At 48.3% G+C, this 24,058-nt stretch overlaps 1 protein-coding gene and 1 pseudogene across 3 annotated transcripts in view; one reads left to right on the forward strand and one right to left on the reverse strand.

Moving 5' to 3' along the window:
* The first annotated feature begins 6 nt into the window (after positions 1–6).
* LOC311356074 (protein-lysine methyltransferase METTL21C-like) lies at positions 7–3,811 on the forward strand (annotated as a pseudogene). Its single transcript, XR_014684173.1, has 6 exons — positions 7–79; positions 1,173–1,272; positions 2,254–2,418; positions 2,552–2,697; positions 2,836–2,953; positions 3,404–3,811. The product of XR_014684173.1 is annotated as a protein-lysine methyltransferase METTL21C-like (transcript).
* Positions 3,812–4,753: 942 nt separating this feature from the next.
* Positions 4,754–24,058, reverse strand: part of tpp2 (tripeptidyl peptidase 2) — a 28,204-nt gene continuing 8,899 nt past the window's right edge. Inside the window, exons 12-29 of one of the 2 annotated variants that reach the window (XM_084476440.1) lie at positions 23,093–23,264; positions 22,742–22,899; positions 21,782–21,858; positions 20,929–21,035; positions 20,558–20,712; positions 19,685–19,801; positions 19,303–19,403; positions 19,108–19,204; positions 18,499–18,636; positions 17,817–18,061; positions 16,769–16,847; positions 16,466–16,504; positions 13,886–14,073; positions 13,046–13,142; positions 12,654–12,784; positions 11,509–11,791; positions 10,574–10,693; positions 4,754–6,673 (exon numbers count right to left, since the gene is read on the reverse strand). In XM_084476440.1, coding sequence (XP_084332566.1) covers positions 6,584–6,673; positions 10,574–10,693; positions 11,509–11,791; positions 12,654–12,784; positions 13,046–13,142; positions 13,886–14,073; positions 16,466–16,504; positions 16,769–16,847; positions 17,817–18,061; positions 18,499–18,636; positions 19,108–19,204; positions 19,303–19,403; positions 19,685–19,801; positions 20,558–20,712; positions 20,929–21,035; positions 21,782–21,858; positions 22,742–22,899; positions 23,093–23,264 — 2,394 coding nt within the window. In that variant the 3' untranslated portion in view covers positions 4,754–6,583. The remainder of the gene's footprint in view (positions 6,674–10,573; positions 10,694–11,508; positions 11,792–12,653; positions 12,785–13,045; positions 13,143–13,885; positions 14,074–16,465; positions 16,505–16,768; positions 16,848–17,816; positions 18,062–18,498; positions 18,637–19,107; positions 19,205–19,302; positions 19,404–19,684; positions 19,802–20,557; positions 20,713–20,928; positions 21,036–21,781; positions 21,859–22,741; positions 22,900–23,092; positions 23,265–24,058) is intronic. The other variant, XM_084476441.1, reaches the window with a different exon arrangement.

Here is a 24,058-nt window from a genome sequence, read left to right on the forward strand (position 1 = left end):
CTAGTGTCTACAGAGGAGCACCACCTCCCTAGTGTGTGGAGGTCAACAGAGGTGCCGTTATCATCAGACCATTGCGGAGGTAAGATAAACACATCCATAATCTGTGGCTTTGGGAGGAGCAACATGAGTGAAACATGCAAGGCTGTGTGAGACCTTCAAGAGGTCTTACCTGTTACCAGTCAGGGTTAACTGGGAAGCAATATCAGCTAACTGGGAAACAGGAGAGGAGAGTGGTTTCAGCTGTCGTAATGCCAGCAGAAATATTAGAGATTATGATGATGATGATCTGGTAACGAATGGAAATAGACCGACAGTCAAATACACAGTCAGAGTTAGAAGAAATAAAGAACTGGTAAAAAGGAAATGTAGGTACGATTTAAGAGTTATTTAAGAGTTATTAGTGAAATGTGAGAATATTTGTTTCTAGTTGACTGCGCCTGCCTCTGTCTGAGACCGCTCCCTCCCGGGTCATTTCTGACCAATCACAGAGTGTTTACTTAGTGATTTGTTTTGGGAATCCATCAGCAACCATCCTGTCAATCACAGGCCCTAGCGACACCTGGCATTAACATGGGTCTTGAATATCCAATCACAAAATAGTTCACACATAGAATGTTTCTCGATTGACCACTTGTGATTGGATGTCACTTCCCTGCTCTATATGGAAATAAACATACATCGCTGAGTAGGTGGTCCTTCAATGTGCCACAGGATACATACTGCTGAAACGAGTGTGACCTTATGCTCCCCAGACTACTTCTAAAATTGGTCTGAGAGATTAGATCTCATTGCAACCGGGGTACACCTGTACTTAGGCCCTGTCCAATTCTCCCCCTTCCCCTAGATTTGAGCCCTAACCCTAGATTTTGTGCGTTCCCGCAAAGGGGTAGGGTGTCCCAATACTTAAGGGAGCAAGGGGGAGTAGCCTTGAACACTAGCCAGCCCAGTAGCTGACTTGCAGCTAAGGGCACTCAAAGCAAGAGTTCTTGTTAAGGGGAGAGAAATGGGACCGGGCCTTAGAAGCCTCTCTACGAAAAACGTAGAGAGGAAGGGTTCCGAGAAGGAGGATATGTGTTTTGTCCAGTTTCCCAATCCTGTTCTGTTCTGCTCATTTTTACTCTCTTAACAACTCTCGATTCTGTCTGTCCACCATTCTGTCCACCATTCAGCAGAAATGGGAACCTTATCTGCGTCATACTTTGAGAAGGGGAAGGCCTACCTGCTGTTGAAACGAGGACGAGGATAATGAACATGGAAGAAACAAGCGACAAGGTAACAAAACGTCTGAAATGTTTCCAGCAGTGATTGATTGACGACCTGATTGATGACCTCAATGTGCTTCCTAACATGTTAGGAGTCTTCTGCAGATGTAGAGATAATGTCAGAAACACAGTCTCATAGTTCTATAATGTAACAACATCTCTACAAGCTGTGAGGTTTTACCTAAGGATAAGAATGCAGACCGCATCTCTCCAGTGCTTACATCACTGCAGGAATAGGCCGGATAGTAATAAAGCACTGAAGAGTTCAACTCTGACCTGCTGCGGTATTCTGGGCCGACCAGAGGTCTAAGGTCATCACAGACATGCTCACTGTTCCCAGGGTTCAATAAATGACTGCAAAGAAGCTATCTAGTTCTACCTAGTGCCACATCTAGAACATATATTTTATATCTGCCACCAAATATCTAGAACTACCTTCTAGTTTCTATCTACCACATATTTAGTACTACCTTATAGATTAATTCTACCCCATATGTAGACCTAACAGCTAGTTTCTATCTCCAACAACATATCTAGAACTAACTTCTATCTGCCACATATCTAGAACCAAATGCTAGTTTCTATCTAGCACATATCTAGAAATAACTGCTGGGATCTATCTACCACATATCTAGATCTACCTTCTAGTTTATATCTACCAAATATCTAGAACTAACTCCTAGTTTATATCTTCCACATATCAAGAACTAACTTCTAGCTTATATCTAACACAGCCAACAACTATAACTTATCTCTAGTTTCCAACACCACATATCTAGAACACATTTCTAGTATGCTAGTCTACCACATATCTAGAACTAGCTTTTAGTTTCTATCTTCCACATATCTTGAAACGCAATTCTAGTTTCTATCTGCATATGTGGAACTAACCTCTATGTTCTAATACTAAATATTTAGATCTAACTTCTTGTTTTCTATACACCACAGATCTAGGACTAACTTTGACTAGCTCTAGAACATGTCATTAAAGATGCGCTGATTGAGAGAACACAATCAGATGAGCAGGAAAGAGACGACGGAGGGAAGAGGACGTGGAGGAGAGATGAGGAGAGAGCAGTGATTCATCAGAGAAGAGACGGATGACGAGGAGGAGCGGAAAGAACCGGCAGGGTCTGTGATTCTGATGACCCTACAGGTGAGGAACCTGCTTTAAACACCTTACACATGATGATTCAGGAGGCCAAGTGTCTCCACCACAATAACAATGTGACTTGAAACTAGTAGCTGATGTTGACGAGAGGTACAAGGTGACGTTCTTCTCGTCTCAGGGGAGCAGGAAGTGAAGCAGGCAGTGAAGCCAGCCTGGGTCCCCCTCTGCCTGTGCAGGAACGGTAGAGACGTGTACCACTACGCTGGCAACGACATCGTCATCTACGAATCCATCGACTCCTACGGATCAGTGATGTGGCCTGCGGTTAGTTACCCTGGTCACATGACCCAACATGACCCTGGTCAGAGACGAGACCGGCCATAAAAGGCCAGGAGGTTTCCGGAAGGCCCAGACCCCCCCCCCCCCCCCCCCCCCTCATCCTCTGGTTGGTCCGTCCTGCAGGCGCTGGCTCTCTGCTCCTACCTGGACTCCAACCGGCAGGAGACACAGCTGCTGGGGAAGAGAGTTCTGGAGCTGGGGGCTGGAACCGGCCTTGTGGCCATCGTGTCCTGTCTGCTGGGTGGGTCCGCAGATCAGACCCACCACCACCACCTACCAAGACTGACCACCTATCCAGACCCAGCACCACCTAACAGACCCACCACCACCTACCAAGACTGACCACCTATCCAGACCCAGCACCATCACCACCACCTACCAAGACTGACCACCTACCCAGACCCACCACCTATGTAGAACCAGCCCCATTACCTACCTGTCCCAGACCAACACACCACCTACCAGACTTGTTTTACGACCCATGGCGACTTTGTGATACTTTTTTAGTACCGTCATTGTGTATGCACTATATAACTGAACTTATGTCTACCGAACTAATGTCCAATGATCTCATGTTTCTACTGTCATCATGTCCATAGTCCAAGTAGTGACCTCATCATGTCTGTGATGTCTCATTTCTTTAGTGACCTCATGTCTCTAGGAGAGGCACTGACCTCATGTCTGTGTTCAGGAGCTGCGGTAACGGCTACAGACCTGCCGGATCTCATGGGGAATCTAACGGCCAACGTGATGCGTAACACCAGGGGGCGCTGTCGCCACACGCCGGAGTTCACCGCGCTCTCCTGGGGCGGCGAGCTGGAGAGCTCCTTCCCGCGGTCGCTCCACCGCTACGACTACGTGCTGGCGGCCGACGTCGTTCTACCACCACGACTGCCTGGAGGAGCTTCTGCTCACCATGCGGCACTTCTGTCAGCCGGGCACCACGCTGCTGTGGGCCAACAAGGTCCGCTTCACCACCGACCACACCTTCACGCACAACTTCCAGCAGAGCTTCCACACGGAGCTGCTGGTGGAGGAGGGAGACATGAAGATATACAAGGCCACGAGTAGGGAGGAGGCAGGAGACATGAAGACCTAAAGGAGTAGAGATATAGCGAGAACAGAGACATCCACTACTGCTCTCTGCTGTACAGTCAAGGCACTTAAAGGTGACACATTTGAGCGCTCGATGGCGTTCTTGAATGTCGTCATTGGTACGCGAAGCACAGCCGTAGGAACGAGGCGCTTGCGCCGAGTTCCAAAGTCCTGTGCTTCAACTACCAATAATGTACCAATAATGACATTGAAGAACGCCATCGAGTGTAAGATTGCGATTCAATAACACAAACCATCTTCATTATCAACAATATTGTAAAAAAAAAAAAATCATATTGTGGGTTAATTTGCCCTCAAATTCAAGCTTTCTGCCCGAGTTCATCTCCATCAGAAAATAGTTCCTATAGTAACGATAGCCGACTATTGGTCAGTTGAACGTTGTTATGGAAACTAGGCTCATGAAAGTAGTTTCGGCTAGTTAGCGTAGCGATACTTTCTGTAATTAGGCAGATTTTCAAAACGGCTTGTAACGGCTAATCACACTCACACCTGGTGGTGTAATATGTCACCTTTAATAAGCTGCATTTAGTTTATTACTAAAGATAATTAAGTTGTGCAGCACTGCTTTGAATGGGCTCTGATCCATCCTCCTGAACTCTTACTGGAAAATTTGCTGTTATATATTTTGTGAAGTACTTTGGTTACTGTGCTGCTTTCAACTTTATACATTGTTGTGTGTGTCATAAAATTATAAACTTTTTAATACATATATAGGACTACTGACTGAAGAAGATGATAAGAAGGGTGTCAGATAAGATTAACATAAATATATATTATATGTTCAACAATGTACAATCTCACACCTTTTCTATTTATGATGATTTATGAAAAATAAAGTTTTTACGTTAAGACAAAGTTTCAAAGGTGTACGTTATGTTCCCGGACATCTCTTCATCTCCAGTAAAAAGGTGGAGGCGTATTTAAAATCTTCAAAATCATTTTATTGTCGTCTTCCCTCTGTTGATATACATCCATACAGGCGAGGTGAAATAATCTGAGAATAACGTGACGTCTTTAAAACAATACAACAACAACAACAACAAAAACTCAGGACAGGACGTGACACACATTGGCGTTTCCTCGGTGTGTGAATCTATCGAGTCGGCGCGGCGGACGGACGGGTCCTGATAGTTAAAGGCCTTCAAACACTCGACCCCCGAAACACCAACCGTTGGCAACACACGAAACCGACGCGACGGAACGGGATTGATAAATACACGGGGAGGGGAGGGATGGGGGGGGGGGGGGGGGGGAGGTGTGGGGCGTCGAAGCCGTGGTCACACCAAAAGCGACGGGGCGGCGTGACTCCATCCAAAGTCGACGTATAGACGCGTTCCAGGCGCCAGGCCGCCCCCGTCGCTTTTGGTGCGAACGCGCTTTAAGGGTTCATCCGGTTATCACCGGTAAATAATATCCTGTCAATCAAGGAGAGGCTCAGCCCATAGGAACGTGTCTGAGAGGCAACAAAACCCGCACCCAGAGGTGAGGTGAAGAGAGGTGTGGCGGACAGCTGTCGCTAAGGGAGGGTTTCAGATCGGAGTTGAAGCACGGTCACGTCAGCGACAGCTGCTCAGCTCTCTGGCGGGGGGGGGGGGGGGGGGGGTCAGACGCTGGCGCTGAACGTACGCTGCGCTGGTACACCATAAAAGTAACAAGGGTAGAAGGATGCAAGCAGCGACTGACCGGCGGGTGGAGTCTCGCGTTCCCAGGGTGAAAAAAAAAAAAATGCCGTTTAACTCAAAACAAACCTAAAGGTTTTCCCCCCAAAACCGGTTGTTTTTTTTTCCTTCCATATTTAGAAGACATGCATATATGCAAACTAAGTCATGGAGAGTACTAGATACGTTTGATATTCTTATATTGCCTCTAGATATGTGTATGTACAGTAGATATAGAGGTGAGGACCGTAGGAGGTTCTACAGAGAGAGGCTCTGAATACATCTTCCACTCAGAGATGACCTAAAGTCTCGCCTGTGGCTGAATAAAACCTCCACCACCGTACCAACAGGACCAAGTGAGCAACCCTCCACCAAACTGTCTCGTTAGCCTAGCATTAGCCTAGCGTAAGGCTTGTGTTAAGCTAGCGTTAACCTAGCATTAGGCTAGCGTTAGCGTGAGAGTAAGGCTAGCATTAGGGTCAGGGTTAGGGGCTAGCATCCGGGTAGCATTAGGCTTGTGAAAGAATAGGTTCAGGCTTGCGTTGGGCTAGCTTCAGGCTAGCCCCAGGCTGGGATCAGACTAGCGTTAGGTCGATGTGAAAGTCTAGATGGTTCCAGGGCAGCAGCTGGCTGAAGGATCACCTCCCTGGGTCTGGTTTCATCATCATCCTCCTCTTCATTATCATGAGAAAACACCACAGTCTCATCCTTTATACGGACCAGAGTGTGGGTGTGTGTGTGTGTGATTAGAAGGGTGTGTGTGTGTGTGATTAGAAGGGTGTGTGTGTGCGTGTTTAGAAGGGTGTGTATGTGTTTAAAAGGGTATTTTAGAATGATGTGTGTGTGTTAGAAGGATGTGTTTATGTGTTAGAACAGGGTGTGTGTGTGTGTGTGTGTGTAAGTGTGTGTGAGTTTGATGTGTGAGTGAGTTTGATGTGTGTGAGTTCAATGTGTGTGTGTGTGAGTTCAATGTGTGTGAGTTTGTGTGTGTAAGTGTGTGTGAGTTCGATGTGTGTGTGTGTGTGTGTGTGTGTGTGTGTGTGTGTGTGTGTGTGTGTGTGTGTGTGTGTGTGTGTGTGTGTGTGTGTGTGTGTGTGTTAGAAGGGGGTGTATTCTGCAGGGTAGAGGACCGGCAGCCAGTTCTGGGTGAAGGTGGCGCAGTAGGTCCAGCCCAGGTGGTGCATCAGCTGGGGACAGGAAACAGGAAGTACTGTCAGGCAAGTGTTTCATCAGGTGAGATTCACATTTTTAGAACGTGGACACTGAATGAGATTCTGGTTCAGATAGGTCTGTCTCCTGGTCTAGTTAGTGGTCTGTCTCCTGGTCTAGTTAGAGGTCTGTCTCCTGGTCTAGTTAGAGGTCTCCTGGTCTAGTTAGAGGTCTGTCTCCTGGTCTAGTTAGAGGTCTGTCTCCTGGTCTAGTTAGAGGTCTGTCTCCTGGTCTAGTTAGAGGTCTCCTGGTCTAGTTAGAGGTCTGTCTCCTGGTCTAGTTAGAGGTCTGTCTCCTGGTCTAGTTAGAGGTCTGTCTCCTGGTCTAGTTAGCGGTCTGTCTCCTGGTCTAGTTAGAGGTCTCCTGGTCTAGTTAGAGGTCTGTCTCCTGGTCTAGTTAGAGGTCTGTCTCCTGGTCTAGTTAGAGGTCTGTCTCCTGGTCTAGTTAGAGGTCTGTCTCCTGGTCTAGTTAGAGGTCTGTCTCCTGGTCTAGTTAGTGGTCTGTCTCCTGGTCTAGTTAGAGGTCTGTCTCCTGGTCTAGTTAGAGGTCTCCTGGTCTAGTTAGAGGTCTGTCTCCTGGTCTAGTTAGAGGTCTCCTGGTCTAGTTAGTGGTCTGTCTCCTGGTCTAGTTAGAGGTCTCCTGGTCTAGTTAGAGGTCTCCTGGTCTAGTTAGAGGTCTGTCTCCTGGTCTAGTTAGAGGTCTGTCTCCTGGTCTAGTTAGAGGTCTCCTGGTCTAGTTAGTGGTCTGTCTCCTGGTCTAGTTAGAGGTCTGTCTCCTGGTCTAGTTAGAGGTCTGTCTCCTGGTCTAGTTAGAGGTCTGTCTCCTGGTCTAGTTAGTGGTCTGTCTCCTGGTCTAGTTAGAGGTCTCCTGGTCTAGTTAGTGGTCTGTCTCCTGGTCTAGTTAGTGGTCTGTCTCCTGGTCTAGTTAGAGGTCTGTCTCCTGGTCTAGTTAGAGGTCTGTCTCCTGGTCTAGTTAGCGGTCTGTCTCCTGGTCTAGTTAGAGGTCTGTCTCCTGGTCTAGTTAGAGGTCTGTCTCCTGGTCTAGTTAGCGGTCTGTCTCCTGGTCTAGTTAGCGGTCTGTCTCCTGGTCTAGTTAGTGGTCTCCTGGTCTAGTTAGCGGTCTGTCTCCTGGTCTAGTTAGAGGTCTATCTCCTGGTCTAGTTAGCGGTCTGTCTCCTGGTCTAGTTAGCGGTCTGTCTCCTGGTCTAGTTAGCGGTCTGTCTCCTGGTCTAGTTAGCGGTCTGTCTCCTGGTCTAGTTAGTGGTCTGTCTCCTGGTCTAGTTAGCGGTCTGTCTCCTGGTCTAGTTAGTGGTCTGTCTCCTGGTCTAGTTAGTGGTCTGTCTCCTGGTCTAGTTAGAGGTCTCCTGGTCTAGTTAGAGGTCTGTCTCCTGGTCTAGTTAGTGGTCTATCTCCTGGTCTAGTTAGAGGTCTGTCTCCTGGTCTAGTTAGAGGTCTGTCTCCTGGTCTAGTTAGCGGTCTGTCTCCTGGTCTAGTTAGAGGTCTATCTCCTGGTCTAGTTAGAGGTCTGTCTCCTGGTCTAGTTAGTGGTCTGTCTCCTGGTCTAGTTAGTGGTCTCCTGGTCTAGTTAGTGGTCTCCTGGTCTAGTTAGTGGTCTGTCTCCTGGTCTAGTTAGTGGTCTCCTGGTCTAGTTAGAGGTCTGTCTCCTGGTCTAGTTAGAGGTCTATCTCCTGGTCTAGTTAGAGGTCTATCTCCTGGTCTAGTTAGCGGTCTATCTCCTGGTCTAGTTAGAGGTCTATCTCCTGGTCTAGTTAGAGGTCTGTCTCCTGGTCTAGTTAGAGGTCTGTCTCCTGGTCTAGTTAGAGGTCTGTCTCCTGGTCTAGTTAGAGGTCTCCTGGTCTAGTTAGAGGTCTGTCTCCTGGTCTAGTTAGAGGTCTCCTGGTCTAGTTAGAGGTCTGTCTCCTGGTCTAGTTAGAGGTCTGTCTCCTGGTCTAGTTAGAGGTCTGTCTCCTGGTCTAGTTAGAGGTCTGTCTCCTGGTCTAGTTAGAGGTCTCCTGGTCTAGTTAGAGGTCTGTCTCCTGGTCTAGTTAGAGGTCTCCTGGTCTAGTTAGAGGTCTGTCCCCTGGTCTAGTTAGAGGTCTGTCTCCTGGTCTAGTTAGAGGTCTATCTCCTGGTCTAGTTAGCGGTCTATCTCCTGGTCTAGTTAGCGGTCTGTCTCCTGGTCTAGTTAGAGGTCTGTCTCCTGGTCTAGTTAGAGGTCTCCTGGTCTAGTTAGAGGTCTGTCCCCTGGTCTAGTTAGCGGTCTGTCTCCTGGTCTAGTTAGAGGTCTGTCTCCTGGTCTAGTTAGAGGTCTGTCTCCTGGTCTAGTTAGAGGTCTGTCTCCTGGTCTAGTTAGCAGTCTCCTGGTCTAGTTAGAGGTACTTCGTTACACTACTTAAGTATTTTTTTTTGAGGATTTGTACTTTACAAAGTTTTTTTTTTTTTTTTTTTTTTTTTTTTTTTTTTTAATCAGGACTTTTACTTTTACTTCACTACATTTAAAAGTTAAAAAATATACTTTTACTTCGTTACTTTGACATTTGCCACCTCGTTACTCGTTCCAAATTAAAATAATCAAAGAATTATCTGGAATGCGCGGGTCCGACAGGACGAAGAAGAGGAACCACGTACGGTACTCTCGCCAAGTTTAAGGTAAATGCGCGGGGCGGCAGAGATGAGCAGCATTACAGGCATGGCAGCCGCAGAGCATGTCGACACAGAAGACACAGAAGACGCACAGCGAGTTTCGGTTTAGTTTCAGTTTAGTTGACATACGTGGCTGGCGATTTAAGCCTTTTGTATCGTGGTCGTGGATGTATAGTAAGAAGAACGCACGACATGACAAGATCATGCTAATCTGGGTCAAGGCTATTTACCAAAACTGTTTTCTTGTTTTTTTTTTTGCTGAGCTCAGCTGAAATAGCTCGTGACTGGCAAACAACGGCATAAACTCAGCTGATTTTGTTTCATTTCCCCCTGGTTTCGTTTTCTTTTTGTCTCATTTACCCCAGTGCGTAAGGAAGAGTTTAGGGAAGAGATCAAGACCACAACACATACCGGTAGTTCTTATATTTGTATGAGCTGTGTGATACCTCAGTCAGTAGGATACTAAACAAGGTAATACGAATGTTTTATCTGCAGTGGTGAAAATGTGACTGATAGTAAACATGTGGATTAGTATCCTAACCACTCTGGCTAGATTAGATTTTAATGTGATTGTAATGGGATACTTTTGGAAGAAAAGAAAAAAAAGTTCTATACCACATTTCATTCACCTGAAAAAGTTAAATAAAAAACAAGGGGAGAATAAATTTGGGTTGTTTTGCTTCTTTTCTTGCGTACTATAAAATACTTGTACTTTTGATACTTGAGTATATTTTTTCACAAGATACTTTCGATACTTAAGTACATTTAATGTGAGCTACTTTAAGACTTTTACTCAAGTAATTTTCCTTTAGGAGACTTTAACTTTTACCAAAGTCATTTTCAGTTATGGTACTTATACTTTTACTTAGTTATTTTTTTCAAGTACTTTATACACCTCTGCTAGTTAGAGGTCTCCTGGTCTAGTTAGAGGTCTGTCTCCTGGTCTAGTTAGCGGTCTCCTGGTCTAGTAAGTCTCCTTATCGTGTGAGAGCCCCCTGGTCTAGTTAGTGTTAGTGAGTCTGACCTGGATGCAGTTCTTCAGGTTGTCCTGGTCTAGTTAGTGTTAGTGAGTCTGACCTGGATGCAGTTCTTCAGGTTGTCCTGGTCTAGTTAGTGTTAGTGGGTCTGACCTGGATGCAGTTCTTCAGGTTGTCCTGGTCTAGTTAGTGTTAGTGAGTCTGACCTGGATGCAGTTCTTCAGGTTGTCCTGGTCTAGTTAGTGTTAGTGGGTCTGACCTGGATGCAGTTCTTCAGGTTGTCCTTGCTGGGTTTGTCCTCCGCCATCTTGGATGCGTACTTCAGGGCGCGGCCGTACATTCGGTTCACCAGCGCGTGTTTATAGGAGAAGGTCAACACCTGGGAGGAGACGTATTACAGTATTATAACATCAGTAATATAACATCAGTATTACAACATCAGTATTATAACATCAATGTTATAACATCAATGTTATAACATCAATGTTATAACATCAATGTTATAACATCAATGTTATAACATCAATATTACAACATCAGTATTATAACATCAATGTTATAACATCAATGTTATAACATCAATGTTATAACATCAATGTTATAACATCAGTATTACAACATCAGTATTATAACATCAGTATTACAACATCAGTATTACAACATCAGTATTATAACATCAATGTTATAACATCAATGTTATAACATCAATGTTATAACATCAATGTTATAACATCAGTATTATAACATCAGTATTATAACATCAATATTACAACATCAGTATTATAACATCAGTAGTATAACATCAGTAATATAACATCAATGTTATAACATCAATATTACAACATCAGTATTATAACATCAGTAGTATAACATCAGTAATATAACATCAATGTTATGACGTAAAGACGTAGAGGAACAAGGACCCAGCCTGATGACCACAACCAGACATCCTGCTGCAAGCTGTAGGCCGCCCCAACCAACTGTTTACTACAGCGCTGTTACCTTGGTAACCAACTACAGCGTCGTTACCACGGTAACCAACTACAGCGTCGTTACCACGGTAACCAACTACAGCGTCGTTACCACGGTTACCAACTACAGCGCCGTTACCACGGTAACTAAACTACAGTTTCGTTAACCCGGTAGCTGCACTGCAGCGTCGTTACCACGGTAACCATCCTACAGCGCCGTTACCTTGGTGTCGGTGAGCTCCGCCCACTTCTGGACCTCCCAGAAGGTCTCCATGAGGCTCTTCTCCAGGCCGCTCTGGCCGTCCTCAGGGCTGCTGCTGCCCGCCTGCTCCTCGGGCCCCAGGGGCCCCTGGGGCCCCTGGGGGCCCTCAGCCGCCCGCTCCCCCCCCTCCCCCGGGGCCCCGGCCCCCTCCCCCTCCTGCGGGGGCAGCAGGATCTGGTCGGCCAGAGCGCAGCCCTTCCTACACAGAGCGTCCAGCAGGGACGTCTTCTGCTTCTCCATGTCACTGGAACACACACACACACACACACACACACACACACACATGGTTCAAGTTATTGGTTCTAGTTGACGGTTCTAGTTGATGGTTGTAGTTGATGGTTGTAGTTATTGGTTCTAGTTGATGGTTCTAGTTATTGGTTGTAGTTATTGGTTCTAGTTGGTTGTAGTTGATGGTTGTAGTTATTGGTTCTAGTTGGTTGTAGTTGATGGTTGTAGTTATTGGTTCTAGTTGATGGTTCTAGTTGATGGTTCTAGTTTCTATGGTTCTAGTGGATGGTTCTAGTTGATGGTTGTAGTTGATGGTTCTAGTGGATGGTTCTAGTTATTGGTTCTAGTTGGTTGTAGTTGATGGTTCTAGTCGATGGTTCCAGTTGATGGTTCTAGTTGATGGTTCTAGTTTCTATGGTTCTAGTGGATGGTTCTAGTTGATGGTTGTAGTTGATGGTTCTAGTGGATGGTTGTAGTTGATGGTTCTAGTTGGTTGTAGTTGATGGTTGTAGTTATTGGTTCTAGTTGATGGTTCTAGTTATTGGTTCTAGTTGATGGTTCTAGTTTCTATGGTTCTAGTTGATGGTTCTAGTTGATGGTTCTAGTTTCTATGGTTCTAGTTGATGGTTCTAGTTTCTATGGTTCTAGTTGATGGTTCTAGTTGATGGTTCTAGTTTCTATGGTTCTAGTTGATGGTTCTAGTTGATGGTTCTAGTTTCTATGGTTCCAGTTGATGGTTCTAGTTATTGGTTCTAGTTATTGGTTCTAGTTATTGGTTCTAGTTATTGGTTCTAGTTGATGCTTCTAGTTGATGGTTCTAGTTGGTGGTTCTAGTTTCTATGGTTCCAGTTGATGGTTCCAGTTCTTCCTGCTGGTACCTCTTGATGGTGGCGGCGTCGGGCCGTGGGTCGGTCTTCAGGGTGAGGTGGACGGCCAGCGCCGTCTGGTCGATGAGGGACAGCACCTGGTCCGCTGCCGTCACCACGTCAGGGAGGTGCTTCACACGCTCCTACACACACACACACACACACACACACACACACACACACACACACACACACACACACACACACACACACACACACACACACACACACACACACACACACACACACACACACACACACACACACACACCTTAAGAGCCAGGACAGACAGAGATAAAGACAGACAGACACAGAGATACAGACAGACACACAGAGATACAGACAGACACAGAGAGAGAGAGACAGACAGACAGACAGACAGACAGACAGACAGACAGACAGACCTTCTCAGCGTCCAGCTGGTGGAGCCTCTGGACGTGCAGCGGGAGGTAGGAGGAGTACAGCTCCCTCAGCTCCTCGTACACACAGCCGCCCTCCAGCCTAGAGCACAGGGAGAGAGGTCACGCTGGTGACCCTAACCCTAGAGCACAGGGAGAGAGGTCACGCTGGTGACCCTAACCCTAGAGCACAGGGACAGAGGTCACGCTGGTGACCCTAACCCTAACCCTAGAGCACAGGGAGAGAGGTCACGCTGGTGACCCTAACCCTAGAGCACAGGGAGAGAGGTCACGCTGGTGACCCTAACCCTAGAGCACAGGGAGAGAGGTCACGCTGGTGACCCTAACCCTAGAGCACAGGGAGAGAGGTCACGCTGGTGACCCTAACCCTAGAGCACAGGGAGAGAGGTCACGCTGGTGACCCTAACCCTAGAGCACAGGGAGAGAGGTCACACTGGTGACCCTAACCCTAGAGCACAGGGAGAGAGGTCACACTGGTGACCCTAACCCTACTAAACTATTACAAGAACAAAACTACTCATAGAACAAGAGTACAAGTTATAGTCAAAATGGTTACATTACATCGTTTTTAAATGACATTTAATGGTCCCGATACTAGTAATAATAGTTACAATAATAAAATGAATAGTACAAATAATAGTTCCAATATAAGACTATTAATAGCACAAATAAAAGTATTATAAATAGTTGTAATAGCACTACTAATAGAAGGAATACCCCTAACAGTACAGTATCGTAGTGATTGTGCTAAATTTGTAATAAAAGTGCTAATAATAGTAACAATAACAGAAATGAGGGTATGAGTGATAATAATTTGATTCAGACTTGGTCATCCACTGTATCTTCAGGTCCCTCATGGCCTCCATGAACTCCTCCGTCACACTCTTCTCCTTCTCTTCCTCCTTCTCCTTCTCCTTTCCTCCTTCCTTCTCCTTCCCGCCTTCCTTCTCCTTCCCTCCGTTCTTCACCTTGTTTGGGGGCGGGATCAGGTGGTACACCACGGGAACCACATCCTGTCAACACACAACACACACTTCCTGCTTTACATCGTAGGAGTCCCAGTGTGTACGTGACGGGGAAGGACTTTTACTTTGCTACTCATCCACATCCTCACCCCTCTGCCCGACACTTAAAGGTCAATTCCGGTATTTTGAACATTGAGCCCCTTTCTGGTTTGTCTACGCTGAAATAGAGTGGTTGACACCGAAATGCTGACTATTGGTCCTGTCTCGAGTATTTGGCTCATTTCTAATCGCACCTGCCTGCTTCAGAATGGCTGCCTACGTGCATTCACAAACCTGTCCTTAGAACAACCCTAAACGTTTGATTTCAGAAATGTGCAACTCACTGAGTTAGGGTGAGGGTTAGTGGTGAGGGTTAGTGGTGTTCGTAGATGTTCCTAATCAAGTATCGTAGCGAAATACAGTTTCTGTCGTGTTTATTTGGCATTTTGTAAATCCCATTGATTTCTGTTGGAAGACTCATTGCTCGTTGACCGGAAACGGAAAGGGGAGCTGTGTACGTTTGGTTGTAGTCTTTTGGCTCGGTTCTCCGTCTCAACAGTAGGGCTAGAACTGAGCGAAAAGACTAAAGACCAACCGCGTGACGGCTCTGCCCCGCCCAGCGCGTGGCAGCGCCCCACACTCTCTCTAGCGGCTGCTTGTGGGAGTTGACCACTTCGTCGATGGACGTGCTCAAAACCAAGAAATGGAATTCCACCACGAGTCTGTCTGGTCCGCTGGTACTCACTGAATGTCGATTGTCCAATCACCGGCCGAACACGCTCCGCAAGACACGCTCATTTGCATAAAGTTACCTGAGGTTCAACTTGTTTCCCCCCCCCCCACATTCAGACTCGCCGCGATGACCCGCCCGCACGTGAGCCTTCCCAGAATCCCTTGCCCCACCCGTGCTCTAACCCTACGCGTCCAACACAAAGCGAAGGCGAGGGCCACACTCCAGGCCACGCGTTTGGTGGGCTGAGCCGTGAGGGTGAACTATAGAGTGACTCCCAGCGCTTCGATGGTACAAACTAGGAATTGATCGACCAAAATGGATTTTCTACGGCCGATACCGATTTTTTTTTTCATCAGCCGATGACCGATACGCCGATACCGATTTTCTTGAGCCGATATTTGAAGCCAATACTGCTTTTGTGCCCTCAATTTATCATAAAATTTACACAATGATGAGAACAAATGTTACAAGTCTCAATTTAAAAAGGAACATTTATTGAACTGTCTGTAAGTCATGCCGGGAAAAAAAACATAAAAAAAATCAGCAAAAAAAATCGGCCAATGCCGATACACGTAAAAAACGCAAACATCGCCCGATATATCGGTCGATCACCACTATAGACTATAACTATGGAGTGACTACCAGTGCTTCGATGGTACAAACACACTCAACATACCATGTTTAAGACAAGGGCATCCAATTACTTTACTGTACTTAGTTACTCTGCCTTAATACGCTCTGTACAATGTTGGGATATAATAATAAAGAATAGGCCTTCATTCTTCATTAGTTAGGTTACTATATTTCAGTCGGTTGTTCAATGTTATAGTATAAAAATATGGCTTTATTATTAATATATAATATGAAAGAATGGATGATAATGAATCAAGCAGTTGAGAACTTTACTCTGCGATTATTGCACGATTATTGTATTGTTATATATCTTAGCCTATCTGATTGATTCGTTTCAGAGACATTTAATATATTTGGTTTGTTTCAGACTGATGGAACACGCGATAATATCCGTGATGATGAGTTTAGTCTGACATTTGATATTAGCTTCCTAATCCCGACAGCTCATTGAGAAGCGTTTGGACAGAGGGTTAGTTAGTTAGTTAGTTAGTTAGTTAGAGGGCTACCAGGGCTTCTCCTGTCATGGACCCTCGCGTGGGAGACCATCAATCGCAAGTCGCACGGTTGGGAGCTAGTGTCCTCTGTCCTGAGAGATGGGATGGACCCAACCTGTTAGTTAGTTAGTTACTAACTACTAACTGTTAATAACTGTTAGTTAGTTAGTTACTAACTAACAAATAAGTTAGGGTGGATCCATCCTATCGGTTCTAAGAGAGGGCGGGATATTGCTGACCACCAGTTCAGATCAGCCTAGCCACTCCATATGGTCTATGGTTACCCTGACCCCTGACCCTGACCCTGACCCTGACCCTAGCTGAGGGGGACAGGACCACCCCATGTGGGTGGAGAGAGACAGAGAGCGAGAGATCAACTCACAGCCATAAGAGACAGACCTGGTAGAGAGAGCAGAGGAGCCAAAGAGAGAACGAACAAACCCTGGTAGAGAGAGCATAGGAGCCAGAGAGCGAGAGAACACCGGTAGAGAGAGCGTAGGAGCCAAGGAGAGAGTTAAATGGAGTCTATCTCTTCCAGTACCTTCTTAAACTTGCCTTGTCGTTTTGCAGAAGCCTGCCCCTGGTGGTCAGAACAAGACACAGTCAACACCTCTACCAGCACCTGCTCTCACTGTAGTTTACGTTTCTCTTTTTAAAGACACAAAGGTAGATTCAAAAGCAGTAGGTAGCGGAACAGAGAGGGAAACTCATTTGAAAGAGTTCTTACCAGTCTTTTACTTTTCCAGCAGGCAGCTAACTAACCTAGCATGCTGCTACGTGTGTTACATGGTTCTACGGGTTCTGTGGAAGGCCAATTAGGAGACAGGAAACAGGAAACACTCACAGCCTTCTTGCCAAACTCGCTCTTGGGAACGACCAGGGAACCGGTGAGGTAGCAACCAGAACATGTTCCCTTAGGAACCCTGAGAGAGAGAGAGAGAGAGAGAGAGAGAGAGAGAGAGAGAGAGAGAGAGAGAGAGAGAGAGAGAGAGAGAGAGAGAGAGAGAGAGAGAGAGAGAGAGAGAGAGAGAGAGAGAAAATGGACTCAGTGAACTTGGTACTTTTCTTGTGACTTCAACCCTTGGACAGGAAACACTGAGCTGACCAAGACGATTCAAATCAACCCCGCCCAGAGTGAGCAGGAACTACTTTTCAGCAGGGCAGGGCGGTGGTGTAGGGTGAGGGGAGGTGACCTACTTGTCGTCGGGCAGGGCGGTGGTGTAGGGTGAGGGGAGGTGACCTACTTGTCGTCGGGCAGGGCGGTGGTGTAGGGTGAGGGGAGGTGACCTACTTGTCGTCGGGCAGGGCATGGGTGAGGGGAGGTGACCTACTTGTCGTCGGGCAGGGCGGTGGTGTAGGGTGAGGGGAGGTGACCTACTTGTCGTCGGGCAGGGCATGGGTGAGGGGAGGTGACCTACTTGTCGTCGGGCAGGGCGGTGGTGTAGGGTGAGGGGAGGTGACCTACTTGTCGTCGGGCAGGGCGGTGGTGAGGGGTGAGGGGAGGTGACCTACTTGTCGCCGGGCAGGGCGGGGGTGTAGGGCTGTGTGAGGGGAGGTGACCTACTTGTCGTCGGCCAGGGCGGTGGTGAAGGGTGAGGGGAGGTGACCTACTTGTCGTCGGGCAGGGCGGTGGTGTAGGGTGAGGGGAGGTGACCTACTTGTCGTCGGGCAGGGCGGTGGTGTAGGGTGAGGGGAGGTGACCTACTTGTCGTCGGGCAGGGCGGTGGTGAAGGGTGAGGGGAGGTGACCTACTTGTCGTCGAGCAGGGCGGTGGTGAAGGTGAGGGGAGGTGACCTACTTGTCGTCGGGCAGGGCGGTGGTGAAGGGTGAGGGGAGGTGACCTACTTGTCGTCGGGCAGGGCGGTGGTGAAGGGTGAGGGGAGGTGACCTACTTGTCGTCGGGCAGGGCGGTGGTGTAGAAGGGCTGGGTGCTGCCCGGGCACATGGTGAGGGAGGTGGTCTTCTTCTTGGCGGAGAGGGCGGCGCGGTGCGTCTCGTAGACGTCCAGACTGAGCGTGCTGGGCAGGCGGTGGGACACCACGAAGGGGAGGTCCTTGATGCGCTCCAGCTCACTGGACTGCTCGTGGCGGACCTGCAGCCGCACCGTGTAGTCGCCCTTCTCCAGCTTCAGGGAGTACTGCAGCGGGCGGTGAGGACACGGGTTAGAGTCTCAGATCTATACATTCTACTAGTGTACGGGGTACTGGGGCTAGAGCGTTTAGGGTAGGGGGTACCAGTTTATTTATACCAGTTTAGGGTAGGGGGGTACCAGGTTGTTTTTAGCTGTTGAGGGTATGAGTTACCAGGTTATACCTGTTGGGGGTACAGGGGTATCAAGGTTATACCTGTTGAGGGTACGGGGGTATCAAGGTTATACCTGTTGGGGTATGGGTACCAGGGTTATATTACCTGTTGGGGGTATGGGTACCAGGGTTATATTACCTGCTGGGGGTATGGGTACCAGGGTAATATTACCTGTTGGGGGTATGGGTACCAGGGTAATATTACCTGTTGGGGGTACGGGTACCAGGGTAATATTACCTGTTGGGGGTATGGGTACCAGGGTAATATTACCTGTTGGGGGTAGGCGTCTCCGGAGCCCAGCAGTCTCTTGTTGCTGTCGAACAGCATCCACAGCTGGCTGTCGAACTCGGACTCATAGAGCAGCTCACAGAGCAGAGGGCAGCTGGGGGTCACCTCGCCACTCTTAGGCTGCCCCCCCCCCACACACACACACACACACACACACACACACACACACACACACACACACACACACACACACACACACACACACACACACACACACACACACACACACACACACACACACACACGTGTCAAGGTATATGTTATTGTCTTACTAGAATGTATAATATGTAAATCTATAAACGAGTTGGGCTCCGTTTCAAGAGGCTGGAGATCCGGTTAACTGGATATGTTAAGTTATAAATCAAGGAAAGACAAAGTTCTGGGTTTCAGATATCAGAAGATCTGATTATTTTTTGATATAAGCAAACATGAAGATTTTTTTACTCAAAAGAGCTATTGTAGACCTATAATAATATATAGCATAGAACTGACCCAGTGGAAGGTGTAGGTTATTGTAGAACTATAACATATAGAATAGAACTGACCTGGTGGATGTTATTGTAGAACTATAACATATAGAATAGTACTGACCTGATGGAAGGTGTAGGTGAGCTGCATCTCGTACAGTTGTCTGTTGTCGGGCAGAACGTCTCGCAGACCCAGAGCTCTGATCTTATAGTTTACTGGCCTACGCACACACACACACACACACACACATTTCAACGTATCAAGCGTATGTGGGTGTACCTGTGTGTATAGTGGGTGTGTGTGTGTGTGTATAATCACCTCAGTGGTTGTACCCAGGACTTGAGTGTGATGCTGGGAGCAACGTCTTCATATCTGAGAGGAGAGGACACCTCAAAGCTCGTCACGCCCTCTGATGCATTCTGGGAAAAAAATAACCAACCATACTGTCAACCAATCCACGGCTGTTCGTCTTGGGATGTAAAGGTGTGAGTGAGTGAGTGAGTGAGTGAGTGAGTGAGTGAGTGAGTGAGTGAGTGAGTGAGTGAGTGAGTGAGTGAGTGAGTGAGTGAGTGAGTGAGTGAGTGAGTGAGTGTGTGTGTGTGTGTGTGTGTGTGTGTGTGTGTGTGTGTGAGTGAGTGAGTGAGTGAGTGAGTGAGTGAGTGAGTGAGTGAGTGAGTGATGAGTGAGTGTGTGTACTTACGATGTGTAGGGGGGTGGGGTGCGTGTGCAGACCGTGGAAGGCGAGGGTGTAGTCCACCGTCACGTCTCCCAGACTGGCCCACCAGCGAGCGATACACACCTCCACGATCCGGCCTGGCTACACACACAGACACACACACAGTTACACACACACAGTTACACACACGATATAGACCTGGCCACAGAGATCAACAGGATGGGACTTTTTTTGGGTGCTGCTGCAGTGGGTGGTGTAGCAGTGGATGGTGGGTGTAGCAGTGGGTGGTGTAGCAGTGGATGGTGTAGCAGTGGGTGGTGGGTCTAGCAGTGGGTGGTGTAGCAGTGGGTGGTGGGTGTAGCAGTGGGTGGTGGGTCTAGCAGTGGGTGGTGTAGCAGTGGGTGGTGTAGCAGTGGGTGGTGGGTGTAGCAGTGGGTGGTGGGTCTAGCAGTGGGTGGTGTAGCAGTGGGTGGTGTAGCAGTGGGTGGTCTAGCAGTGGGTGGTCTAGCAGTGGATGGTGGGTGTAGCAGTGGGTGGTCTAGCAGTGGGTGGTGTAGCAGTGGGTGGTGTAGCAGTGGGTGGTGTAGCAGTGGGTGGTGGGTGTAGCAGTGGGTGGTGTAGCAGTGGGTGGTGTAGCAGTGGGTGGTGTAGCAGTGGGTGGTGTAGCAGTGGGTGGTGGCCGTAGCAGTGGGTGGTGTAGCAGTGGATGGTGGGTGTAGCAGTGGATGATGGGTGTAGCAGTGGGTGGTGTAGCAGTGGATGGTGGGTGTAGCAGTGGGTGGTGTAGCAGTGGGTGGTGTAGCAGTGGGTGGTGGGTGTAGCAGTGGGTGGTGGGTGTAGCAGTGGGTGGTGGGTGTAGCAGTGGGTGGTGGCCATAGCAGTGGGTGGTGTAGGTACCAGGACGGGGAAGGCCTCCGTCAGCGAGCCCTTCTCCAGCAGCGAGGCGAACTTGTAGAACTCGTTGGCGCGGTAAGCCTTCTGCTTCACCAGGTGGACGGCGTGCAGCACGAACTTAGAGGACACGTCCCCGGAGTGAGAGCTCAGGGTCAACTCTGGAACACACAACACAACACACACACACACGCACACACACACAACACATTAGATACACACGGAGACTACCTACACACACACACACACACGGAGACTACCGACACACACACAACACATTAAATACACATGTAGCCTACTTCAACACATATATTAAATAAAGACTTCACAGACAGACAGACAGACAGACAGACAGACAGACAGACACACTGACAGACCTGCCCAGGAGGCCCCCGCCGGCACGGTGATGAAGTGGCGTCTGATCTGACCCGGTCTGAAATGGACGTCTGAGAAACACACCTCCTGGTTCACCCCCTCACTCACCCTGGGGGGGAGGGACAGGAAGTCAGAGACATGGAGACAGACAGGAAGTCAGAGACAGAGAGACAGAGACAGACAGGAAGTCAGAGACAGAGAGACAGAGACAGACAGGAGGTCAGAGACATGGAGACAGACAGGAAGTCAGAGACAGACAGGAATTCAGAGACAGAGAGACAGGAAGTCAGAGACGGAGAGACGGCGACAGACAGGAAGTCAGAGACAGAGAGACAGGAAGTCAGAGACGGAGAGACGGCGACAGACAGGAAGTCAGAGACAGAGAGACGGAGACAGACAGGATGTCAGACAGAGAGACAGACAGGATGTCAGATGAGACAGACAGGATGTCAGACAGAGAGACAGACAGGATGTCAGATGAGACAGACAGGATGTCAGACAGAGAGACAGACAGGATGTTAGAGACGGGACAGACAGACACAGACGGACAAAGAGAGAGATTGTTTGTAACTCATGTAAACTATGTTGACAGGAGGAGGAGACAGGAGGAGGGGGAGACGAGAGGAGGTGAAGGGGGAGACGAGAGGAGGTGCTGAAGGAAAAGATTAGAGAAGGAGGTGAAGTAGTCTGAGGTAAAGGAGGAGCAGTAGGAGGAGACTTGAGGAAGGGCTCAAGGAGACGAGGAGGAGACAATATGAGTTGAAGGCGAAGATAAAGAAGGAGGCGACAAGAGAAGGAGGTGATGAGGAGACAACTAGAGGAGGTGATGATGAGGAGGAGGAGAGGAGGTGTTACCTGGTAGGGATGATAACAGTGATAGGAACCCTGAAGAGAGGACCACCCCCAGGAGCAGAGGTATCATAACCCAGCACCTACACACACACACACACACACACACACACACACACACACACACACACACACACACACACACACACACACACACACACACACACACACACACACACACACACACACACACACACACACACACACACACACACACACAAAACAGGCTTCAGTGTTGACATGACGGTTTAGTAACCAGGACCCTCATTATCAACACTGTGTAGAAACAGGTGTGCCTAAACCATGCAGAACACATTTCTCGTAGGCTATTCTGCAAAGTACTAGTCTGCATTAGTGGTGGATTTCATGATTAGTTTGAATGAATCAGTTTGCGTCGGTCAGTTCGCCAAGAAGAGTCGTTCGTTCGCGTTTCCGTTAGCGGTGAATCATGGTTCTCAGTCACTGAGTCGGTCAGACTCAGCTCCTCCCTCATTCTCAAACGAATCACGATCGTGCGATGGTGCAAACGGTCATCAATCAACACAACATTAACTAAGTTCCTTTAAGCTGAGGAGCACTTCATGTTCGGAATCAGGATGTTGTTGCGTCTGGCTCTCGTGACTTCTCAGTCCTCCTCGAGTCTTCACCGCTAAACACAGTCAGTGAACGAACGGCGACTCAGCGAGTCAGTGACTAGTGGGTGGAGCTGGGAACTGAAACAGGGAAGCAGGTTGGTTCGTTCATGTTAAAGAGTCGAACGACCCATCGCTAGTATGTATTGGTAAGACCCCAGATGAATTGCGCCTTATAGAAAATGTGGCTTTTGAAAAATATGCTAGTCTCTCTCTTTAGTATGGGTAGTGTTGAGTCGTTCTAATATGCAACACATTGTGGCGCTCCCTCCCTCTCTCTCTCATGTGTGACGCATAGCCTCTCTCTCCCTGCTATTTATACCCCCCCGCTCACCTCGGTGTAGTGCAGTCCCTCCCTCAGCCCCTGGGGGTCGATGCGGAGGTGGAAGTGACGGCATTGGTTCATCAGCTCCAGGTGGGCGGGGCTCTGCACCCAGGAGGCGGAGCATGTGAGGGCCAGGTGCAGCTGGAGGGAGATCTTCTCCGAGTTGTCTGCTCGCGCACACACACACAAATATAAACACACACTATTTTATGACATCCTCACGTGTGTGTGTGTGTGTGTGTGTGTGTGTGTGTGTGTGTGTGTGTGTGTGTGTGTGTGTGTGTGTGTGTGTGTGTGTGTGTGTGTGTGTGTGTGTGTGTGTGTGTGTGTGTGTGTGTGCGTGCGTGCGTGCGTACACACCTGTGTTCTCCGGGAACACGGGTTCGATTCCCACACAGTGGTCTGAGGGTGCCAGGATGTGGGCGGGGTCCCTGAGGTAGATGCCTCGCTGCGTTCCCACGGTTACGTTGAATCCCAGGTGGCTTGTGGGTAAGGCGGCGTGCTGCGTGAGGTATTCCAGTGCCCGCTCCACCTGCGGGGAGAACGACGTCGCTGAGCCGCACGCTAACGAGCCGTAGCCGTAGCGCGCTAGCCACGCTCGTGGTAGCATGCTCAACACACTACTTGCTGGCGTGCTATGGTGCTATGGTGCCTTCTATTTGTCTCGTAATCGCGACTTGCAGCTCGGGTGTGACGTCACATCCGTCTCGTAAAACGAGTGACCCCGTTCTGTTTGGCGCACAACAAGACGAGTCGGAGCTCTGCTTTCTGCTCAAGAATCGGCATTGTTGTCATAGCAACATGGAGCGTCTCTAGCCAATTTCAGCGGCACAAGCTACAAAATAGGCGGTATTTAACACATAAGAAGACTGTGACGACATGCCTATAGGTAACAGTATACAGTGCTATGTGTACGACTTCTTCATTTGGTTACAACAAAAACACAAGTGCTTAAAATAGTAGAAAACCACAATGTTTTTACATGTGATGCTCGGAGTAGCCATCTTTGTTAATGAACTCGGGGTCCTCTGAGTTCAGACGAGTTGACGAGTCGTTTTTCCGACCTCGGGGGGCGTGCTATTTGCAACTTCCGGTTCGTAACTCGGAAATCCGACTCGCAGATCGAGTCGGGTGGACAAATAGAAGGCACCATTAACCCTGAGCCCAACGCTTACAATGCTAGTGGGAGCATGCTAAACAGCGGTAGCATGCTAACAGGCTAGTGGTAACATGCTAACCTAGTTAGTGGTCAAATGCTAACCAGGGTAGTGGTAGCATGTTAGCAAGGCTAACGGTTGCATGCTAACAAGCTAGTGAAAGCTACTG

The sequence above is a fragment of the Micromesistius poutassou genome (genome assembly GCF_964030765.1).
Source record: "Micromesistius poutassou genome assembly, chromosome: 12".
In the NCBI taxonomy this organism is placed as follows: Eukaryota; Metazoa; Chordata; class Actinopteri; order Gadiformes; family Gadidae; genus Micromesistius; species Micromesistius poutassou.